The sequence below is a fragment of the Drosophila albomicans genome, chromosome 3, assembly GCF_009650485.2.
Source record: "Drosophila albomicans strain 15112-1751.03 chromosome 3, ASM965048v2, whole genome shotgun sequence".
Taxonomy (NCBI): Eukaryota; Metazoa; Arthropoda; class Insecta; order Diptera; family Drosophilidae; genus Drosophila; species Drosophila albomicans.
Genome location: NC_047629.2, coordinates 39,832,075 through 39,851,691, shown reverse-complemented (window position 1 = coordinate 39,851,691; position 19,617 = coordinate 39,832,075). Strand labels below are relative to the sequence as shown.

At 37.4% G+C, this 19,617-nt stretch overlaps 2 protein-coding genes across 2 annotated transcripts in view; one reads left to right on the top strand and one right to left on the bottom strand.

Moving 5' to 3' along the window:
• Positions 1-19,617, top strand: part of LOC117571407 (probable basic-leucine zipper transcription factor Q) — a 36,992-nt gene that overhangs the window by 7,059 nt on the left and 10,316 nt on the right. The window contains exons 2-3 of the mRNA XM_034253545.2: positions 16,929-17,542; positions 17,613-17,720. Of these exons, the coding sequence (XP_034109436.1) occupies positions 17,398-17,542; positions 17,613-17,720 (253 nt within the window). The 5' untranslated portion in view covers positions 16,929-17,397. The remainder of the gene's footprint in view (positions 1-16,928; positions 17,543-17,612; positions 17,721-19,617) is intronic.
• On the bottom strand, positions 6,393-8,153 carry LOC117571426 (ras-related protein Rac2). The gene is given in 2 exon segments (XM_034253566.2): positions 6,393-7,640; positions 7,642-8,153. Coding segments are annotated over 2 exon segments (579 nt in total). The 5' UTR covers positions 8,122-8,153; the 3' UTR covers positions 6,393-7,541.

Below are 19,617 nucleotides of genomic sequence, written 5' to 3'. Positions count from 1 at the left end.
GTGGGCAAATCGCCAGCAAAACGTTAAAGCACAGATTAAATTGTGTGCTACGTTTCTGTGTTGTGTGTGTGTGCCATAATAATTCATGCCCAAGAAATGAACTCAGTCTGACAACGAAGCCACTTAAGCCAAGCAGATCCTCAATCCGTATTCTGTATTCCGTAGTCCCAGTTCCGGACTCGGGCACCACCAACAACAACAACAACAACAACGAGTGGGTGCGACTGACAAATGAAGAGTGACAGTTACAAAACAGCTAAAAAACAAAAACCAAATCATTCCTCGTGCAACTTGTCGCGACAGTTGAGTTTTTAAAAGCAACTTGTTGTCATAAGGCCGAGTCGCGAGTTCTTTCCTTCCTTTTCCCCTCTGCTCTCCTCTTTTACTTTCTATTTTGTATGCTGCAGTTTTTTTTTCTGCGGGTCTTGTTCAAGTCAAACGTCGGAGTTTGTTTGGATCTGGAATGGGGGAGTGTTGTATTCTGTTGTGTTGCTCTCTGAGTACGTGAAAGATTTAAAATAAAACCACTTAGCGACAGATTCATTTTTTGACAATTCCTAAAGCCGCGGCTGGGTGTGATAAAGTGTCCTTGGGGATTTAACAGAATTGTAACACTTCCCTATTTAAGCATTAAATATGTGCTATGAAATGAAGCAATATTTAAAATGTGGAAAAATGTTTAACACAAAATAATACTAACATAAATTTGGAATAGGAAATTAATTCATTATAAATAAACTAATATTGAAGTATCTAATACAAATAATTTACTTCTTTTTTATAACAATTAGACTTAATGAAGAAGTAGTTAAATACCAACTTAATACAAACTACGTAGAAAAGTATTTACATCCTGTTACATTATTTAAATAGGAATTTTAACTAATATTAGGAAATCTAATTATTGGATAACAAAGAAAGAAAGAAAAGTAAAAATGTACTTCTTATTATACCTAAGAATCTGTTCTCTTTATATGTATATATATGTAAATATATATGCAAAGAATAAATATAATTCACAAAACTCTTTAGGGTGCGAAATGAATTAATGTTAGAATAATACTGTAATGTGATATTAAAAACACATTGATTACTAAAATTAGAAATGATATATCTAAAAATCTGTTTTATATATACATATATATAAAGTATAGAGACGTAATTAATAAAATGTGTACCTGGGTGTAATTAATTCGTTTATTCATATGTAATTAAAAATGTTTCTCTACTAATCAAATGTTTTTCACATGAAAGCACTTTTCTTTTAATTAAGTCTAGATTTCCGACTTTTGCAATAACATATTTACTGAACATTTAACTTTGGATTTGTTTATTTTGCGTGCAATTTAAACAATTAATGTCAATCTGCGAGTTGGCTAAATAATTGGGTTATTCGATGTGGATGCGAGCGAATATTTATGTTAGAATTCTAGCTAATCAAATTAAATGAATTTCACATCTCATTGGCGCTGTGAATTTCTGATTCCCATTCCCATTTCCCTTTCCCTTTGCCATTTTCATTTCGATTAAGATTACGCAGCAATTTTAGCTGTGTTTATACAAGTATTTATTGTGTGTGTGTTTTGGTTTACTTGAGCTGCATTTATAATAAAATAAAACGCAGTGCTTGCGAAATGTCTGGCAAGCATAACTACATATATTTAAATAAAGAAGAAGCCAAATATCACAAGCCACATGAACTGTAAAATTACAACAACTCAACACTCGGCGGGGGAGGCAACCAAAATAGCTAAAAACTAAATCAATTGTATATACACAGAAAGAAGAAAGTGCTAAAGTCAAGAATAAAATCTTGAATGAAGATTGTATGGCAAAATTGAACCAAGAAGGTTTTTTTCTTAAATCAAAATAGAAAATCTACAAGAATCTAGATTGCCAAACTCAAAATTCAAGGTTATAGGCAAAATCTGAAGAAACACGAACAGAATTATTTTCCTATAAAATCGAAAAGATCTTTTATCAAGATTTGGAATCTACTTTACAATCTATACTAAAAACTTATTGAATCAAAATTTGAATCTTAAAATAAGATACTTTAATCTTAAACTGCAAATGTAGCATACAAATCTTGTTTTAAAATTGTTTCAACCTAAAAATTTTATTTCAAGATAATTTTTTTAAAGATAAAAAATCTTAAATCAAGATTTATTCAATATAGATTATATCTCTCTGTGTATTTTTTGTTTAAAGTGCATTTGCTGTTGCTCACCTGCGGTGCGCACTCAAGTGCCTCAGTTGACTGCCACAACACGATGATTATTAGAATAATATTGATAATGATGTTGATGCTGATGATGATGATGATGATCATTATTGTCTTCTGGTAGCTGTCCATTTCAATAGAATTTATTTGTATTTTTAGCGCACTTTTCATTATTAACTAAAAACTGTCAGTTTGACGTAAACACACACACACATGTTGCACACACAACTGCACACACCTGAACACACACACACATTCACACTTGTACACCAACAGTGTGGCGCTGATTTGAATGTCAGGCTGGCAGGCATTCAGCTTGAGGCAGTGTCTGCGGGAGAGCGGAAATTTTGCGAACATGTTGAAAGTTGTCAACATTTCAAAACGCTGAATGGGGCGCAACAAGTTGCTTGCAACAAAATGGCGGAAACGTGACTCAGTCTGCTGCTGTTGCCAGATACTTGAATCAAAGTCGAGGGGCGCAACTAAATTTATGAAATGAATTTTTAAACGCAACTTTAAACTTTTTTATTGCTTTGAGAGTTGCAGCTGGAACTAGACGCAGCCGTTGCAGGCAGCATCCTAATTGTGGCAAACTTTCGCACACGCTTCATATCCTGGCCCAGGACTCGCTCCCAGCCAGACTATCTGTCTGTGTTTGGTGAGCCGCCTGTCGCACTGTCCCTTTACTCTCTTTTGCCTGTCGCTGTTCATTGACTTTGGCAGCAACAACAGGCAACGACAACGTTGTGAATGTTACAGCTACATAGCACACTCATATGTTCAAAGAGGGGGAAAGAGAGACGAAGAGTCGAACGCACTGTGACTTTGTTTTTAATACACTCCAGTGGGCGCTCCATCGATCGACAGGACAAACAAGTCGCCTGTCGTTGTCTGCCAGCCGCAGTTCATTACTCCTCGAGCATGTCCTGTGGCCAGCCAGTTTTGTGCACTGACTTTTCATGCTCATATTTTGCCACGCCACGCAATGCAACGCAACGCAACGTAACTCCTTATTATCCTTGGACTCGACGTCAACTCATGGCAAAGATAATCAGTTGAGACCAGTTCAGAAGCCAAAAGACAAGCTGAGCTTGCTGCTTTTTGACTGCAACGGATATTGGTTATATTTGGAGGCGTGTCCGCCGCCTTAATCCACTATACACTATTCACCATTCACATCAATATCAATTGCAAACGCCGAGTCACTTTTTGTTGATATCAAAACAATATCGCAGATTAAAGTTTAAATTGTTGTCGAGCAACTCCTTTTGGTTTTACTCACGAAAAGAAGAGATTGTATTGTATTCTAGCAAGAATTAGGAAAAATAGGTGTTATATTCATTTAAAGTTTATCTATTTTTACTTATATACTCCAATATGTACAATTTAAATTGTTAGTCTGTATATTGTTTATTTTATATTAATCTTTACAATTTTGAGATGATTTTCCGAAGAGGAAAAGATATTTTTACAAGTAAACGCGTTTTAAATTACAATTACAACAAAAAGTCATTAGACTATAGAAATATTTATAAGAAGAAGTATTAAAACATTTCTATAAAAACTTTTAAGTATTTATATTGTAATATTTATTAGGAGATCGATTTATCAATTATAATGAATTTGAATCTTCTAATTCGCTATTAAAACTAATAGTCTTGATTAAATTATTTTGAATATACATGTTTTAGAAAAATATAATCTCTAACAATTTATTTTGGATCCGATGCTAAAATAATTTAAATAACTACATATTTGCTACTTATTTTAAAACCTGCAAAAACAACCCGCTGACATAACTTGTTTGTTGCATGCAGTGTGACAATGTTGTGGCAACTTTTGTGTGGCAAGAGCATAGAATAGAGGAGAGTCGGGCGTCTGTTTTATGTTATGGCCTGTAGAGGATTTGGACTTTGGCAACGCACAAACATACGCGTATTCGTGAATGAGTGTGCGTGTGTGTGTGCATGGGATGTTTGGCATTTTGGCCGCATCATCATAATTTGTGAAAGGCGCCGGCAGGAAGTTGCCACGCTGCAAATACGTGTACTACACTAGAATGTTCATATGTTGAAACAAGTAGCCAGCCGACTCGAGTCGAGGGGCAACCTTGTCATATCCTGTTGACGTCGCTGACAGACGCGTTACCTTTGCCACCTGCCACCTGCCACGTGCCCCTTCCTGTGGCTGCGGCTGCTGGCAGTATCATCATCAGTAGTTGTTGCTCGGCGGAAGTGTGAAATATTTGTAGAGTACACTTTTTTTTTTTGGTTTTTCGGCTACCTTCTTCGAATGGAATTTTTCGTTGAAGCGTATTTTATTGGCATTTTGCAAGAAAATTTGTGTGGTTTTTGCGTTCCACTCAAAATTCGTTTTAAATTCTTTGCGATGCGCCAAAAATGTTCGTGGAAATCTCAATTAAGCTGAAAACCCCTTTTCGTTCATTTTGTGTGCGCAGTGCGTATAATTGATTTAGCCAAATTGTTAAACGAATCAAACGTTGGCAAATTACGCGTGCGACTAATGTGCTCTCTAGTTGTGTCCATGGTGGTCCTCTTGCCTGCCACAACGGACTTCTAAAGGACTCCTAAAGGACACCACCACCGCCCAGTGATTGTGACAGGCTTTTTGGGCCTTTTCATTTTACGCACACGTTGCATAAATTGTTGGCATGTTGCATAATTATGCGACAGTTGTCAATGAATTTGCATGCGATTGCAATTGCATTTTGCAGCAACATTTTTGACCAAGTTTACACCAGAGATTTCTCTCTACTCAATTCATGGAAAATTTCGCTAAAATTCGCACAAATTAAACCGAATTCAATTACTAATTAGAAATGCCTAAAAGATCGCAATTACTACCATATTGACAGCCGATTTATTTATGCAGTGAATTCGGAAAATAGTTTTAGCCTGAAAAATGATTGAGAAATCATAATTATTGTTATTGTTGAGAATCGGGAAAACTTCTGTTGAAAGTATTTCAATTTATTTGTGTAAAGAATATTTTTGAGATAAATTATTTATCTAAATTCTGAACTGATAAAAATTTTATAATGGTTTATAACTAGTATTATAAACATAATCATGCTCAACATTTTCATTTTTTTTGTTTCGGTTGCAACAAATATTTATACAACACTTTCGACTTACAACTACTGCAACAAATTAAGAGCACTAAGTTGCTATAAATGCCACAGCTGTCAACAGAAACACAATTCAACCGCATTCTGTGAGGTGCAACTGCAAGCTGCCAAAGGTGCATGTTTTAGTTTTTGCGACGTTGTTCTTTAGCTAATTAAATGAACTAAAAGCAGTCTGAGAAAAACGCTAGATACAAACTGCAATTGCATATTGCATTTTGAGTTCTGATTTTTGGGGTGAACAAATGAACAAACGCCTCCCTCGCTGTGCTATAGTTGTTTGAAATTTGGGTCAATTATGCGATTTGTCGCGCCACAGACACAACACGACAGCAACAGCAACAGCGACTCCGATGATGACGATGACGATGATGACTGCGAAGCACACACATCCATCAGTCCCCGTATGTCACTGGCATTGAATTGCTTTCACAGAGAGATGAGAAGCCGGGAGGCGGAGACTATTTTTGGGGGCGGAATGCTATACTGTCCTGTCTTTGGCAGACACAGAGCATAGAGCACAACACACAGCAGGTTGCTTTGCGTAATTATTTGTCAAATTCACACACAGGCCACTAACGAGCAACAGGCAGTCTAATATTCAGGTGGCTGGCATTCATTCTCCTGCCCTGCTGCCCCCACGCACTTGTCAATTTGGCAATCAATCAAGAGCTCAGGCACAAATAAATTCATATATATTGTTTATGATTAGGCTGGCCTATGGACTATCACAACATCCGTTGCCGTAACGGAAGTAATTATCAAACATTTTGTGACGAATAGTCGTAATAACCTTTCGATAACCAGATAAGATTAAAGCTGGACGCGCGCATATGAAAAATTTGTATGTAATTCCAGTGCCGCCCAAAAGTATGCAACACAATTTTGTGTGCGTGTTTTTTTTTTTTACTTTTTTCGCCAAGCCCATTGTCAATGCTGTCGACGCGTCCATTAGGCCAATAAATATTTGTTTGGCATTATATGCGACATAATTCACATAAAATCACACATCATTTGCTTTTGTTATTATTTATTTACAATTTTTTTCTGTTTATTTCTTTCGTTTCTTTTATTACATGTATTAACAGTAGTAAATTATGTGTTAATATAAATAAATTGTATTTTCTCCATTGTAATACAGTTTAAAATATATGAGTGTCTATCTATTATTATTAAATACAATAAACACGAAAACACATTTTGGCAAAGGTTGATGCATTAAATTAGCGTTTGTCATATTTAGTTGCTTAATATGTAAAACATTAAAGTCATTAAATAAATTATAAAATCTAAGCACATTTAAGGCGACCAAAAAAGAAAAATGCAGTCAAAGGCATTATTCTTTTTCTTCTTCTTCTTTTTATTTTCGTTTATTGCACTTTGCACATGTGGAAGACGATTAAAGTGTAAATTGTAATATTAAAAAAAAAAACAATAAAAAATAATTGCTTTTTGTCTGTTTCTCTAAAGATGTTTAGCCTGCGTGAATCGGATTTCTATTTATAGGTGTGTGCAATAAATTTGTTTTAATCGATAAGCGATTGAAAGCGATCGGATGGCGCCTAGACTTTCGTTCTTATCAGTGTTCATACAATATAAATTTGAAATCATCTAGATTTATTTACAATTAATTATAACATTTTATTTGTATTTCCATAGAAATTCTAAACGCATTTGTCATATAATTTTTTCTTGCCTGCGCCCTGTATATCTATCAACATACAGCCACGCATACATTTCAATATGTATGCGTGAGTGCATGCGTGTGTGTGTGCGTGTATCTTTGTTTTTATTTTTATTTATATATATATTTTTTTGTATTCATATCAACTCGTCGTTGACTGGTGGCCCCCCTCTAATAACGCGCGCTGCGCTTACAAATTTAATGCGTTGCCCCCCCACACACTCACGCACACACATATGTATAACAAGAACAACAACAAAAAAGAATACTTTGCTCTTGTGCGTAATGCTCTGACTCTGACTGTCTCTCTCTCTCTCTCTTGCACACACTGAAACTACATCATCAACACAGAGCTTAAGCTGTAACTGTAACTAAAGCGAATTCATTTTTGCAAACTTTCAGCGCTTTGTTCTCTGCCTTCCTTCCGTCTCTCTCTTTCTCCCGCTCTCTTTGAAAACATTGAATATTTTTTAGCAAGCTTTTCCACCCTAGAGCAGCACGCACTTGCGCTTGCGTGAGTGACGTATTGGGGGACAAAGCACCGATCTTATGGCCTCATCAAAGACCGTCTTGAGACCCTTTTGGGGTCAGAGCTGAACATTCCAGATACTTGACAGCTGCAATTTCCTTGGCCATGGCCAAGCCCTGGGGATAAGTGATGGGCGTGAGCTTTTTATCCTTGAGTTTTTCAATCGTCTGCTTGTCGTCGCGTAAATCGAGCTTTGTACCCACCAGAATAATGGGCACATTGTTGCAATGATGACGAACCTCGGGAAACCATTTGGCGCGCACGTTCTCAAACGAGGCGGGATTCACCAGCGAGAAGCAGATGAGAAAGACGTCAGTCTGTGGATACGATAGCGGACGCAAGCGATCGTAATCCTCCTGTCCGGCTGTATCCCAAAGTCCCAGATTGATGGGCTTGGCATCGACCATCACATTGGCCGAGTAGTTGTCGAAGACGGTGGGAATATATTCCCCCGGGAAGGCGTTCGTTGTATAGCTGATCAGCAGGCAAGTCTTGCCCACGGCGCCGTCGCCAACAACAACACATTTGATTGCTTGCATGACGTCGTCGTATTCGTCTCCGTCTCCGTTGTTGCTTTAGTTTCTTTGTGTATCTTTTATAGGTAGTTTATTAATTTACACTCACACAGCAGCAAGCAGCAGTTGCTGTTGTAGTAGTTGAACAAGTGTGAGGGAGGCAGCGAGTTCAACAAGTTTTTGGCGATTATACAACTCAGTTCAGTTTTTTTTTCTTCACACACACTTGACCACTTTAATATGCAATGTTTGCAGTTGTTAATTTTTAGCTGTGGTGCTTGTTTTTATTTTTATATTTATCGATTTGATTATTATCGTCTGTGCAGTGTTGCCCTTTTTACCACTTGTTTGTAATTAAACTCTGAGCCCACATAGAGAAATTTTTGCACGAACCGCAATATTTAAAACACACCCAAACGCTGTGAAATCGACGCTATTACTGAGCGCAGAGAGCGTAAAACTGAAAAATTTGTCGGCCCAACTGCGCTCAACAGCTGCGGCGACACACTGGCCATCTCGCTTTCACTCACAGGCATTGAGTGGCCTGCGCAAAGTATGCCGCGCACGCTCCCACACAAAACATCAGCAGCGAACGAGAGAGAGCAGAGGACAACAGTGGCGTCGATCGCATTAGGCAGAGTTAGAAAACGCTGTGTGACTCATCTGGTTTTGTTGTTGCTTTCTGCTGATGACGTTTCATCATCTCGACGTAAAGAGAGCGAGTGCGCGAGAGAAAAGAGAGCGTGAGAGACGCGCTCTTCGGATGGCGCGTTCACTTGACCTTGCTTTGGTCTTTTTTGACGAGTTTTTATTTATTTTTCTATATTTGTCTGGCGTTTCCATGAAAATTTTCTTTGCCAACATCGAGCGAGATAGTTTTTACAAAATAAGCCACATACTATGTATGTGTATATGTATGTATGTGCGTTTGCTATGCACATAAATGCATTGCACGTTGTTATTGCTTCTGTTGACCGTTTTAATGGACCACAAAAATGCAAGCGATGGCAAAACAAATCGACGGATGGGCAGCAACGGTTTTGTTGTGTGGTCGCTAACACCGAAACTGAAACCGTAACCGAGACCAAAACCCAAAACCCAAAACCGACATCGAATCGAAGAGAAAGAGAACGAGAGGCAAAAACCAAAATCCGCATCCGCGACTGACAAAAGCGATAGCCCAAAAATTCGCTATTGCTGCATGTTTCCGCCTACGCCTCCCTTCTATCTATCCTATTCCACCAGCCACGCCCACTACACTATGCACAGACCACAATACAATTTTTGCATATGAAAATTTGTTGAAGCCGAACGAACGCAATTTCAACAACAACTTCAGCATTAAACTGACGAAATATTTCACGCATTTTTCAGTTAATTTCTTTTGGTGGCAAGTAATTGGATAATTGAATAGGCGCTCAAAATTGTTGTTTATAATAAATTTACATAAATGTATTAAGTGGATAACGCAATTGTGGGAGAATCTACAGCAATTAAATCAGCAATGCAATTGTTCAAGTGACAGACAGGAATGCCTGAGTTTCCAATTATCGTAATCGTTATCGTTATCGTCATCGTCATCGTTAAAGGGTCATAAAAGATAAATCTATAGCAAATAGTGCTGTGAATGTTTTATTTTAATTATAGATTTCGAATGGTTTCAAGTGCATGCAAATTTTTACATATCAATTCCTAGAATTTGTCATTAAGCTATTTAAAAATATTGCGTATCATAATCGTAAAGTGCAAAAATAAAAATTACTGTCGACGTGTTATCACACTAGCCTGAAGATCTTTATTGGCCCAACAAATAACTTTCTAATTTTTGCAAACAACTGCACAGAATAAAACGGTTAACAGTAAGACTGCTATATAAAAAAAGAGTTAGCAATAGCAGTTCTTTATATTTTGGGGCTTAAGATAGTTTTTTTTTTATTTACAGTACAACTTTTAACGACTTTGTCGAGTCCATAAAATTCAGCAAAACATTTCCTGGAACATAACTTAATAAAAACTATTTGGAAAATATATATTCCAAAGAATTTGAATTCGAGTGAAGAAAAAAATAGTTTAATCATTCTAACTAAAAGCAAATTATTTGAAAGATAAAAAATTTCGGGCTCTGTAAAATTATTACTTTAATTTTTTCGATAATAATTTAAAGGAAGGAAAATTAAATCATAAAGAATGATTACAATTTCCAACATTAATTTAATTTGAAGTGCAAAATTTGAAAATTTGATAAAAGGAAAAAAATATATTTATTTGATTCTAACTTTAATCTTGAGTACTTTTTCACTGAGAATTGATATATGCCTTTATTTTTGCCAAACATGTTCATTACAAAAAGTGGAGCACTGTGCAAATAATTAAAGTAAAAGCGTGAAATATATGACAGAAAATGCAACAATTATTTGATTACTGTCGCAGTCGTTGGCTGGTAATTGGCGAAGTGAAATATATACGCAAACAAGAGTACCCCACAGGAAAAGCCTCTATCACGCCCACATGTGGCACTGCTTGGGCCATTAAGTGAGTGAGACAGAGAGAGTGAGAGAGAGAGGGAGGGATATGGGAGTGAGTGAGAGGAAGAGTTATTCATAATTGTTGTTGCAACAAAAGTGGCAGAGAAATGCATAACAAACTGAAAAATATGCACGCCATTTTTATTGCCACACCAGACACATCAACCCACACAAACACACATTTACACACACACATGCTCTTACACTCACACTTACACTCATACTATTGTTTGACTATAATGAATGAATGCACAGCTAAAGAACCGCAGCCTGAACCGATGCTACTCCTCTCTCTCTCTCACTCTTTGTCTCTCTCCCTCTCTCTCCCTACCTTTTGCTACTGTTTCTCTTTCTGGCTCTGTCGATGTCGACCCAAAAACAAATATAAGCCGCCTGACTGCTGACCAACAATAAATTTAACACTTTAACTGCTGTGTAAACAAGTGAATGAAATCCGAGCTGCTAACGGTAATGTGCCTACTGCGAATGTTCTCAAAGCTGTAATCTCCTGAAATGCAGCGAATTCAATTATTTGCAACTGTGCAAGCAACTGCTTAAAATAAACGAAGCGAATCGTATTAAAGTACTTGCATTTCATTTAAAAAAATTACTTTTCTTTATTTTAAAATATAACAAAACTCGTTTCACATTTATATTAATTTCACATTTTATTTTACTTAAAATAAGTGAAATAATTTACTAAAAATGACTTAAATTTATTTCATATTTTACTTTTTTTTTTAAATCTGTAATGATTTACTAAAAATGACTAGGAAAAAGTATTAAAATAGTTAGGAAATTGTATATGCCCATCACTTATGTGTTAATATTGAATTAAAATTATACTATATATAATATAATTTATTCCTTAATTAAAATTGACTCGAACATCAACGCAATCTGAAGTTAGAGCTTAAGCTTGCAGCTTGACTGTCCGCTGTGCTGACAGTTCTTTTGTTTTGTTATTATTTACAAATGAACGCAGTTGAATTGTTTAATTCAAAACTTAATCCCAATAATGCAAAAACAGTTCTCTGTCGCTTTTGCTGAGTTTCCTTCTGTTTGCTGCAAATTAAATTTGTTTAATGAGTAGCGCAATAAAACGCATTTACTGTCAAGTGATAAAATGTCATTTCACTTTGCTTGCCTGCAGTTTTATTATTTCCATATATATGAAAAGTGAGAGAGTATTCTGTATATTTTTCATTTATATGCCACATGTCGCCATCCGCCCTTCCCCTTTCGCTTCCCCCGCACCGAGTGGCTGCCGCCTGTTGACATGCAGCAATTATTAACTTTTATGCGGCTGCTGCCATGGCGCCGTGTGTTTGTTATTAATTTCTTGTTATTTATGCAAATAGTTGGCACTTAATACGCTTGTAAATTCAATTTTTTTCTCTCTCTGTGTGTGTGTGTTGCAAATTGCTTTGCGCATTACAATAAATTAACAGCATAAACGAACTGCAATTGCAATAACAACAACAACAACGAAAACAACATCAACAACAACAGCAACAGTAAATTCGCAACACGTTTCGTGCTTATCGACAACGTTCCAAGTTTTGTTCGAGCGAGCGCTTAACTGGAATTTAAAAACTATGTTGCATACCACAAGGCGCTTGGTTCTCAGCTCTCGACTCTCTGTTCTTTCGCTTCTATAAACTCAACTGAGTTATCGCTCGCAGACGTGAAGTCATCTCGGAATGTTGACCATATAAATTCCATTCAGCTTCGACAGCAGCATCAGCAGGATACTTTCAGCATCTGTTTGGTTTGCTGAGGTCACGTCTGTCCGTCTGTCTCCGTCTGAATGCTTATGAATAAAGTTGTTGGCCATTCTGTCAATACACATATGCCTGCGCATCATCATCATCATCATCATCAACATCAACATCGTCATGAGCAACCCCTCCATTCAATTGGGGTTATTTGTCGCTCTATCTAGCACAACGCGCTGTGTTCTCCCCGCTTTGTTGACTTTTTGGCTTTCAATGGCCCCAACGTCTATTCAATATTTTTTTGTGTGTGCGCCGCTATTAGAGTCAAACACCCTAACCACAAAGCCAACACTCTCATACACATATTCACCCCTCAAGCAATTTGAAATGAAAAGTTGTCTGCCACATAAACACACATACGAGAAATATAAATAGAGAGAAGACCGAAAAAAAATAAGACAGCAAAAAAACAAGGAAACAAGCGAAGGAAACAAAAATGATATGTTCCGCCCATATTTGTAGGCAGTAAATAGCAACACATCGCACGCTGACGAAATGTGTCCTTTGACATTTGATGCCTGATAATTCCAGTCAACAGACAACAACAACAACAACAGTATCTGAGTCGACTTTTCAACAGCTTTTTGGGGGACTCGCTTAATGGCCTGCTGCATTATTTAGCACGTCGCAAGCCAATAAAATGGCTTTAAAATACAGTCCGTTAACTTGTTGACTTTAAGCCGTAGACAATGCAGCGCATTAAGCATCCAGCTGGCTGCTCAAAATGCCGGCAGTCAACGCGGTAATTACACTTCACATGCCAACAGCAATAAGCACTTTTTTATGTAGTCTGCATCAGAGCAGTAAGGAAGTTGGTTAAACGCATATATAAATGTGGGCTTTATTTTGATATTTAGGTAAGGAACTTTTATTTATTTATAAAGTGTAGAATTCGCAACATAAGATAATAGTACGTTGCAGCTTTAAAATCATATTAATGAACTTAACCGCTAACTATGAGGCAAAGCGAAACGATCTCTAAGAAAAGTGTTGCAAAACTTTATTGCATACTTTTAAGCGCAACCAAATATTGTTTAATGAAGAAATTGTTTTGCTGTTATTTCAATGCTTTATTATTCTAATGGACATTAAAATAAAATTTAAATTTGATAGAATTTTAATTTTGCTATGCTTTATTAATATATTTATAATTGAAGTTCGACTATTATCAATATTATTTTGCTATGGAAATTTTATCTAGAGTCAAATTACAATTATAAACAGGAGCTTCGTGTGTAGATGAAAAAATTAAACAAATTAAAAGAAAAAGTTCACTAAAGATTTTTTGTTTTAAGCATTGATGAGTTATCATGAAATATTGTTGAATATTAGATTCTCTCAATAATGAAATAGCAGCCAAAAGGCCTTTATTGCTTTGTACTATAAAATGTAAGCAAGCAAGCGATAATTTTAATAAATTAATAAATAAATATTGAAATTTTGTTTATTGATCTGAAATATTCAACTAAGGCGTAGCAAATAGAGTTGAGATTAGAACTTATTATAAATTTTAAGAGTTTCATGTTAATCAAATTACTTTGATAATGAATCGAAAGAGCATTCAATGTTCTTTATAGCTTCCTGTGTTCAATTTAGTTCGCACTCAATTACACTGGGCGCACATGTGTCCTGAACTGGGGAGGCTGCTGGATTGGCGCTTTTCAAGTTTATCCGCGACGACTTTTACTTGCGACGACGGCATCTTAATTTACTTTTGCACTCAGGCAGCTGGAAAAACGAAGCCTAAGTAGAGTAGAGAGTTGAGAAGAATTACAGCAATTTCCTGCACAATTTCTTGTGGTTGAACTTGCTGCAGCAAGTTGTATGTGCACACACACGAAAAGAAGCTAAAGCTGCCGCTCAGCAGTGCAGTTAATTATAATTAAGAGACGAGTTAACTAACCACTTGTAAGGCACTTGAGTAGGGTTTTTGCTTGAAGGAGTTGTGAGGGGAGAAGAAGAAGGACACCTTTTGTGTGTGTGCGGCGTGTAAATTTGTCAGCGTCGAGCGCTGTTGTTGTTATTTCAACACTTTAATTAAAGCCGTGGCAAGTTCATTAAAACGGCTTTGCAGGCAACCGAAAAACTAGGCCACAAAAAGTGTTGCATATTCAAATGTGTCGCGGCGTTGGATTTTATTCAATACGAGCTCGGGATTTGTTCTGGCTATAGGCCTACAACCGCTGTGTTGTTCTGTGTGTGTATGTGCAACAATGGGGCATGTTAGACGTCAAGGAAGCTGCGAGCTGTTATGCAACAACCCGCCAGCGGCGACGTTTCTTCATTTGCAAGGACAATGCGACACAATGGCAAAACCACAACGAGGGCGATAACAAAACAACAGATGAGAGAAAAAATAGCAGTAGAAGCAGAAGCAGAAGCTGAGAGTATTGAGTGTTGAATGAATGAAGCTGGCTGACTGAATGCAGCCCGTGACGATGATGACAGGCGGCAGGAATGCTATTATAATAAATAAAAGCGCCTTTCACTCATCACTAACTGGCGCACACAATGAATATATCCCTTGTCTACAATTGTATTTCTATCTCTCTGTGTGTGTGTTTGATTAAAGCGTTTTGCAAACAATGCAAAAGTCTTTTTAATAAAGCTGATGGCTGAACGTCTTCCTTCGATCGATGACTTTAATCAGCTGGCGACGACTTAAGGTGCGACTCACAGCAATTAAAAGCAAATGCTGCGCCCATAAATATGCAATAAATATAGACAAACACACACACTCAAGACGCACACACATAGAAGTCTAGGCAGACATGTTCAGGCATGCCTGAGGCTATTGCATAAAAATTACATTAACAATTTGCTACAACAAGAGTATTTTATTTTTATTGCTGCATGTTTTATTTTTATTTCATGCGGCGCGCCACCTTTTGTGCTATGCAAAGCACACACACAAATAGTCACACACTCATACAGTCACACCCACTCTCACACACATTGAGTGCACATGTTGCCAGGAAGCAGTCGCTGGTTGCTGGATCTGTGTTGCGTTGTGTTGTTGCCATCGAAAAGCGCAATAAAAACGCTTAATTTTTCACTTTTACACGAACCAGAAAAACGCTTCCTTCTTTTTCTTTTCATTGTTGCTCCTTTTCTCTCGTTATTGTTGTTGTTGTTGTTATGGAGAGGTGTTGACTGCGAGAGTGCGCTGTCGCTTCTGTGTAAGCCATTTAAAAGTTATTTAATTTAATAACACGCACAAAACATGTTCCAAGTAAAAGCAAACGAACATACTCGTAAATATGAGACACACTCTCCTCAAGCGTACCAACAACTGGCCCTCGCTTTGCCCCCTCCGATTACGTCCTCCTTCACTCTGGCTGCCACAGCTGCCACTTGCCTTGAGCTCTGCTCGAGCATGTCTTGAAGCTTGCTACTCCTCCAACTTCTCTCACTCCCTTTTCACACATTTGTGGCAGCTACTCAAGTGGTCTGCTTGGCATATATTTTATAGCAGCACGCACTTAGTATTGATTTTTATTTAAACAATAAATATTTGCAAAAATAATATGTGGCACTCGAGATCACATAAAATCAGCAGCTTGTAAAACATAAAATAAAAAATGTATATAAAGTAGATTTCAAAGTAAATTTAAAACGATTAATTAATTTAGGATAAACCAAAAATATTTTATAAGAGAAAAATAATTGATTTGTTGATGCTTCTTTAAAAATAAAAAATATATCCATATTCGCAAAAATATTGAACTGGCCAAATTACAAAAAATATTTTATTATTAAAAATTAAATACATTACAACTAAAATGTTATCAAAGTTGTGTTTATAATAGTAATTTAAAGTTTTACGTGTAGGTTTAAAGCACTGTTATTCTTATTTCAGAATATTTTAGAAATAATAATTGCATAGGGTTTGAAGCGTAATTAAATTATCAATTTATTTTTGCAAACATTAAAAGTTTGATACATCATTTTTCGGATTTAAAATTCATAAATCGATCAGTTTATCTAGGCATCCCTCTTTTGGAGTTATTAATTGTGTTACTTCATACGATATTATAAAAATGTCTTAAGATAATAATATGTTTTAAAAAACAAGGTGTTCGATTTCTCATTTATTATTTATTTATAAATCTTTGAAATAGTTAATAAATGGAATCAACACTTCGTAGTTAAAACTTCTTAGTTAAAGGCTTAAAGAGTTTGCGCGACTTTTGACGGAAACGAAAAAATGGGCTTTTAATTAAAAAGGCATTGCGGGATTTTAATTGCGTGGCGATAAGATTAAATTTGCAAAAACAAACAATGCTCGGTATAAATGAAATATAAATACGTAGACGTCAAACGATATGAGCCGCTCTCTCTCTCTCTCTTTCGATACCCATTGAAATTTAAGCCGCAACAACACAAACAACAGCAAAAACAAAATGCAAACTGTGCAACAGCAAACAGTAAACAGAAACACACAACAGCTACAACCAAAAAAAAAAAAAATTGTGATTGTCAATTTGTATTTATGCCGTCTGTGTGTCGTTTGCTCTTATTTTTACAGATTTAACAACCGAGCCGACCGCTCACAGATTTGGATTCGTTAAAAATTGAAAAATCAGCAGAGCAGATCAGATCAAAGAGGGAGTTGGGGTTACAAACAGGACAAGGACAAGCCCAAATCCGCGCCCCAAATCCGTGCCCGACCCCAGGACAAATGCAATAAGCTGCAGCGACGCAGCGCAACCAAAACCCAAAAGTCCATAAACAAAGCGACAGTCTAAGCCCCAGGCAAAAGGGAGAGAGAGGAGAAAGGGGAGAAAGCAAAGAACAAACAACAACAAAGTTGGTTGTCAGCAGCCGGCAGAATTGCTTTCTTGTACTTTGGACACACGTGCGCCGCGGCTGCGCCGTTGACGTCGTCGCCGTCGCCGTGCCGTTTCCCAGTGTCCTTGCCGACGTCATCGTCATCGTCGTCGTCGTTGTCCGTTGCATCCGCATCCAGCGCATTGCCAGCGGCTCTGGCGGCCACAATGAAGCTGTCAAAACTGTCCAACCAGACGAACTCGCAGGATCCGCAGGCGGTTAACTCGCGCATCTTTGTCGGCAATCTGAATACATTTCAATGCTCCAAAACGGACGTGGAGCGCATGTTTCAAATCTACGGTCGACTGGCAGGTGAGTTCCCAGCTCCCAGCTCCCAGTTCCCAGTTCGTGTTCTTCTTTGCTAAACTTGATTCTTCCTCAGGCATCTCAATGCACAAGGGCTACGCCTTTGTGCAGTTCACAAATCCATTCGATGCTCGCAACGCTTGTCACGGCGAGGATGGCAAGACGGTGCTCAGCCAGACCTTGGGTACGTTTTTTTTCTTCTTCTTTATCTGCCTTACTTTTTTACTATGAATATGTTTCGGCGACAGCTGGTGATGTCTTTGTTTAGCCCACTGGTATTTAAGAATATTATCAAGAAATTAGAATATCAAACAGGCATTAAAGAACATTTCTAATAGTAATTATTAGTTCCATGCTTTGATTATCTTGCGATTCTTTAACATATTTTAATAACATACTATAATTCTTCGGAACTTTTAATATTAAATGATACATTTAATTAGTATTTTAATTATTTAAACAAAATTGACAATAGGCTGAACATTCATATAACTCGAAAAGTAGATTAAAGGTTTTCCGGAAAAAATTACTTGTGTTGCAATATTTTTATTAATTTGAATTTATTAATTTTGAACTCTGAGTTTAAATTAAAGCTGCCGTAAAATTAGCCAATGCAACTGAAAATATATTTAATGTTGTAGTTCTTGAGACTCTAAAAACTTGATTTAAGAATACATTTATTTGTTGAATTTCTTCTTATTAAAAATCTTTAATAATAAAGTAATCCTTCGCTCACTTTAAATACAAACTTGTAGTTAGCTTTATTACAAAGTTAGCCAATTGTTTCCTACATGAGCTATTTCCTTTCTAGACAACTCCTAGTAGGGGAAGTATCAAAGAACTTGAAATTCTTTGTGGAGCATATTGCATATTTTGCCAGATATAAAGTTGTTAGCTGCCTGCAAGTGTTGGAGCGTTGGAGTGTGTGTGTTCAGTTGAGTTGAGTTGTTGTTTTGCATAGACATAGACACATTTGCAGACCTTAACCCTCGCCCAGTTGCATGTGGCTCGATGTCGATGTGGTTGAGGAGTCGCCAGGTTAATGGCCGCCAGGCAGCCAGCGAGCCGCCAGTTGCGGAAGTGCAGCACTAAAATCGAACAAACGCGCGAAAAAAGGCAAAACGCGGAACAAATCGTGAGGTCGTCGTCGTCGGCGGCCAGTTTAAGGAAGGCAACTGGGAAGAAGAACTGAGAATTGAGCTCCTTGTGTGTGCTCCTTGGCATGTGTAGTGGCCATATCTTAGCACAGCGACTGTCTGCGTATTTTGTGGAAAAGCGGAAGTCGTTGCAGGCCGCAACTTAAAGTGCGGCAAACATAAATCGCAGTGCGATACTTTAATGAAATTTCAATGTTGTGTCAGGCAGCAACCTCAACCGACTTCACTACCTGACAACTGACTGTTTGTCGATTTAATTTAAAATGCTTAATGAAATTTCAGGCGTCGTCGCGCGTCACTTGCAGCTGCAAAATGCACTGCCAAACGAACAGACAGAGAGACGGAAACAGGAAAGCGATGCCTTGGTATTCTTTCATGCGTATCTCTCGCTCGTGTGAAGAACAACTTAATGCACTTAGCGCGCTATGTCACTGACAACGCTGCGTATACGTATTCCGCTGTCATATCCATACGCCCCGTTGGCGCGCAATGAAAACTTTACAGCGCTCATAAAAAGCTCTTCTTTTTCCAAAGACAGAGCGATGCTTATGTAAATGTAGCATGCTAATTTCACTGATTATAGAAAGAAGAACCAAAACCAAAGTAATGCAAGGCAGAGCATAGCTTCATCTTTCTCTTTCTCCGAGCTGAGCTCTTCTTGTAGCTCTCGAGTTGAGTGGTCGCTGTAATATTTCATTGCTACGCGCCATTGACTTTTGGCTCAACGGAATGCGGACTGTGGTCTGGCCAACGTTAAACCGATTTGCCTGGAACTGGACTGCAAAACTTAACTGGAAATCCTTCTTATGCTTTTATCCTTAATCTTAATTATAGCCTGCCAGCAGCCAGAAGCTAAAGGCGAGCCCAGACAAACAGAGAAGAGAAATGCAAACGCTTTCACACACACACCCCTCCACGTCCAGT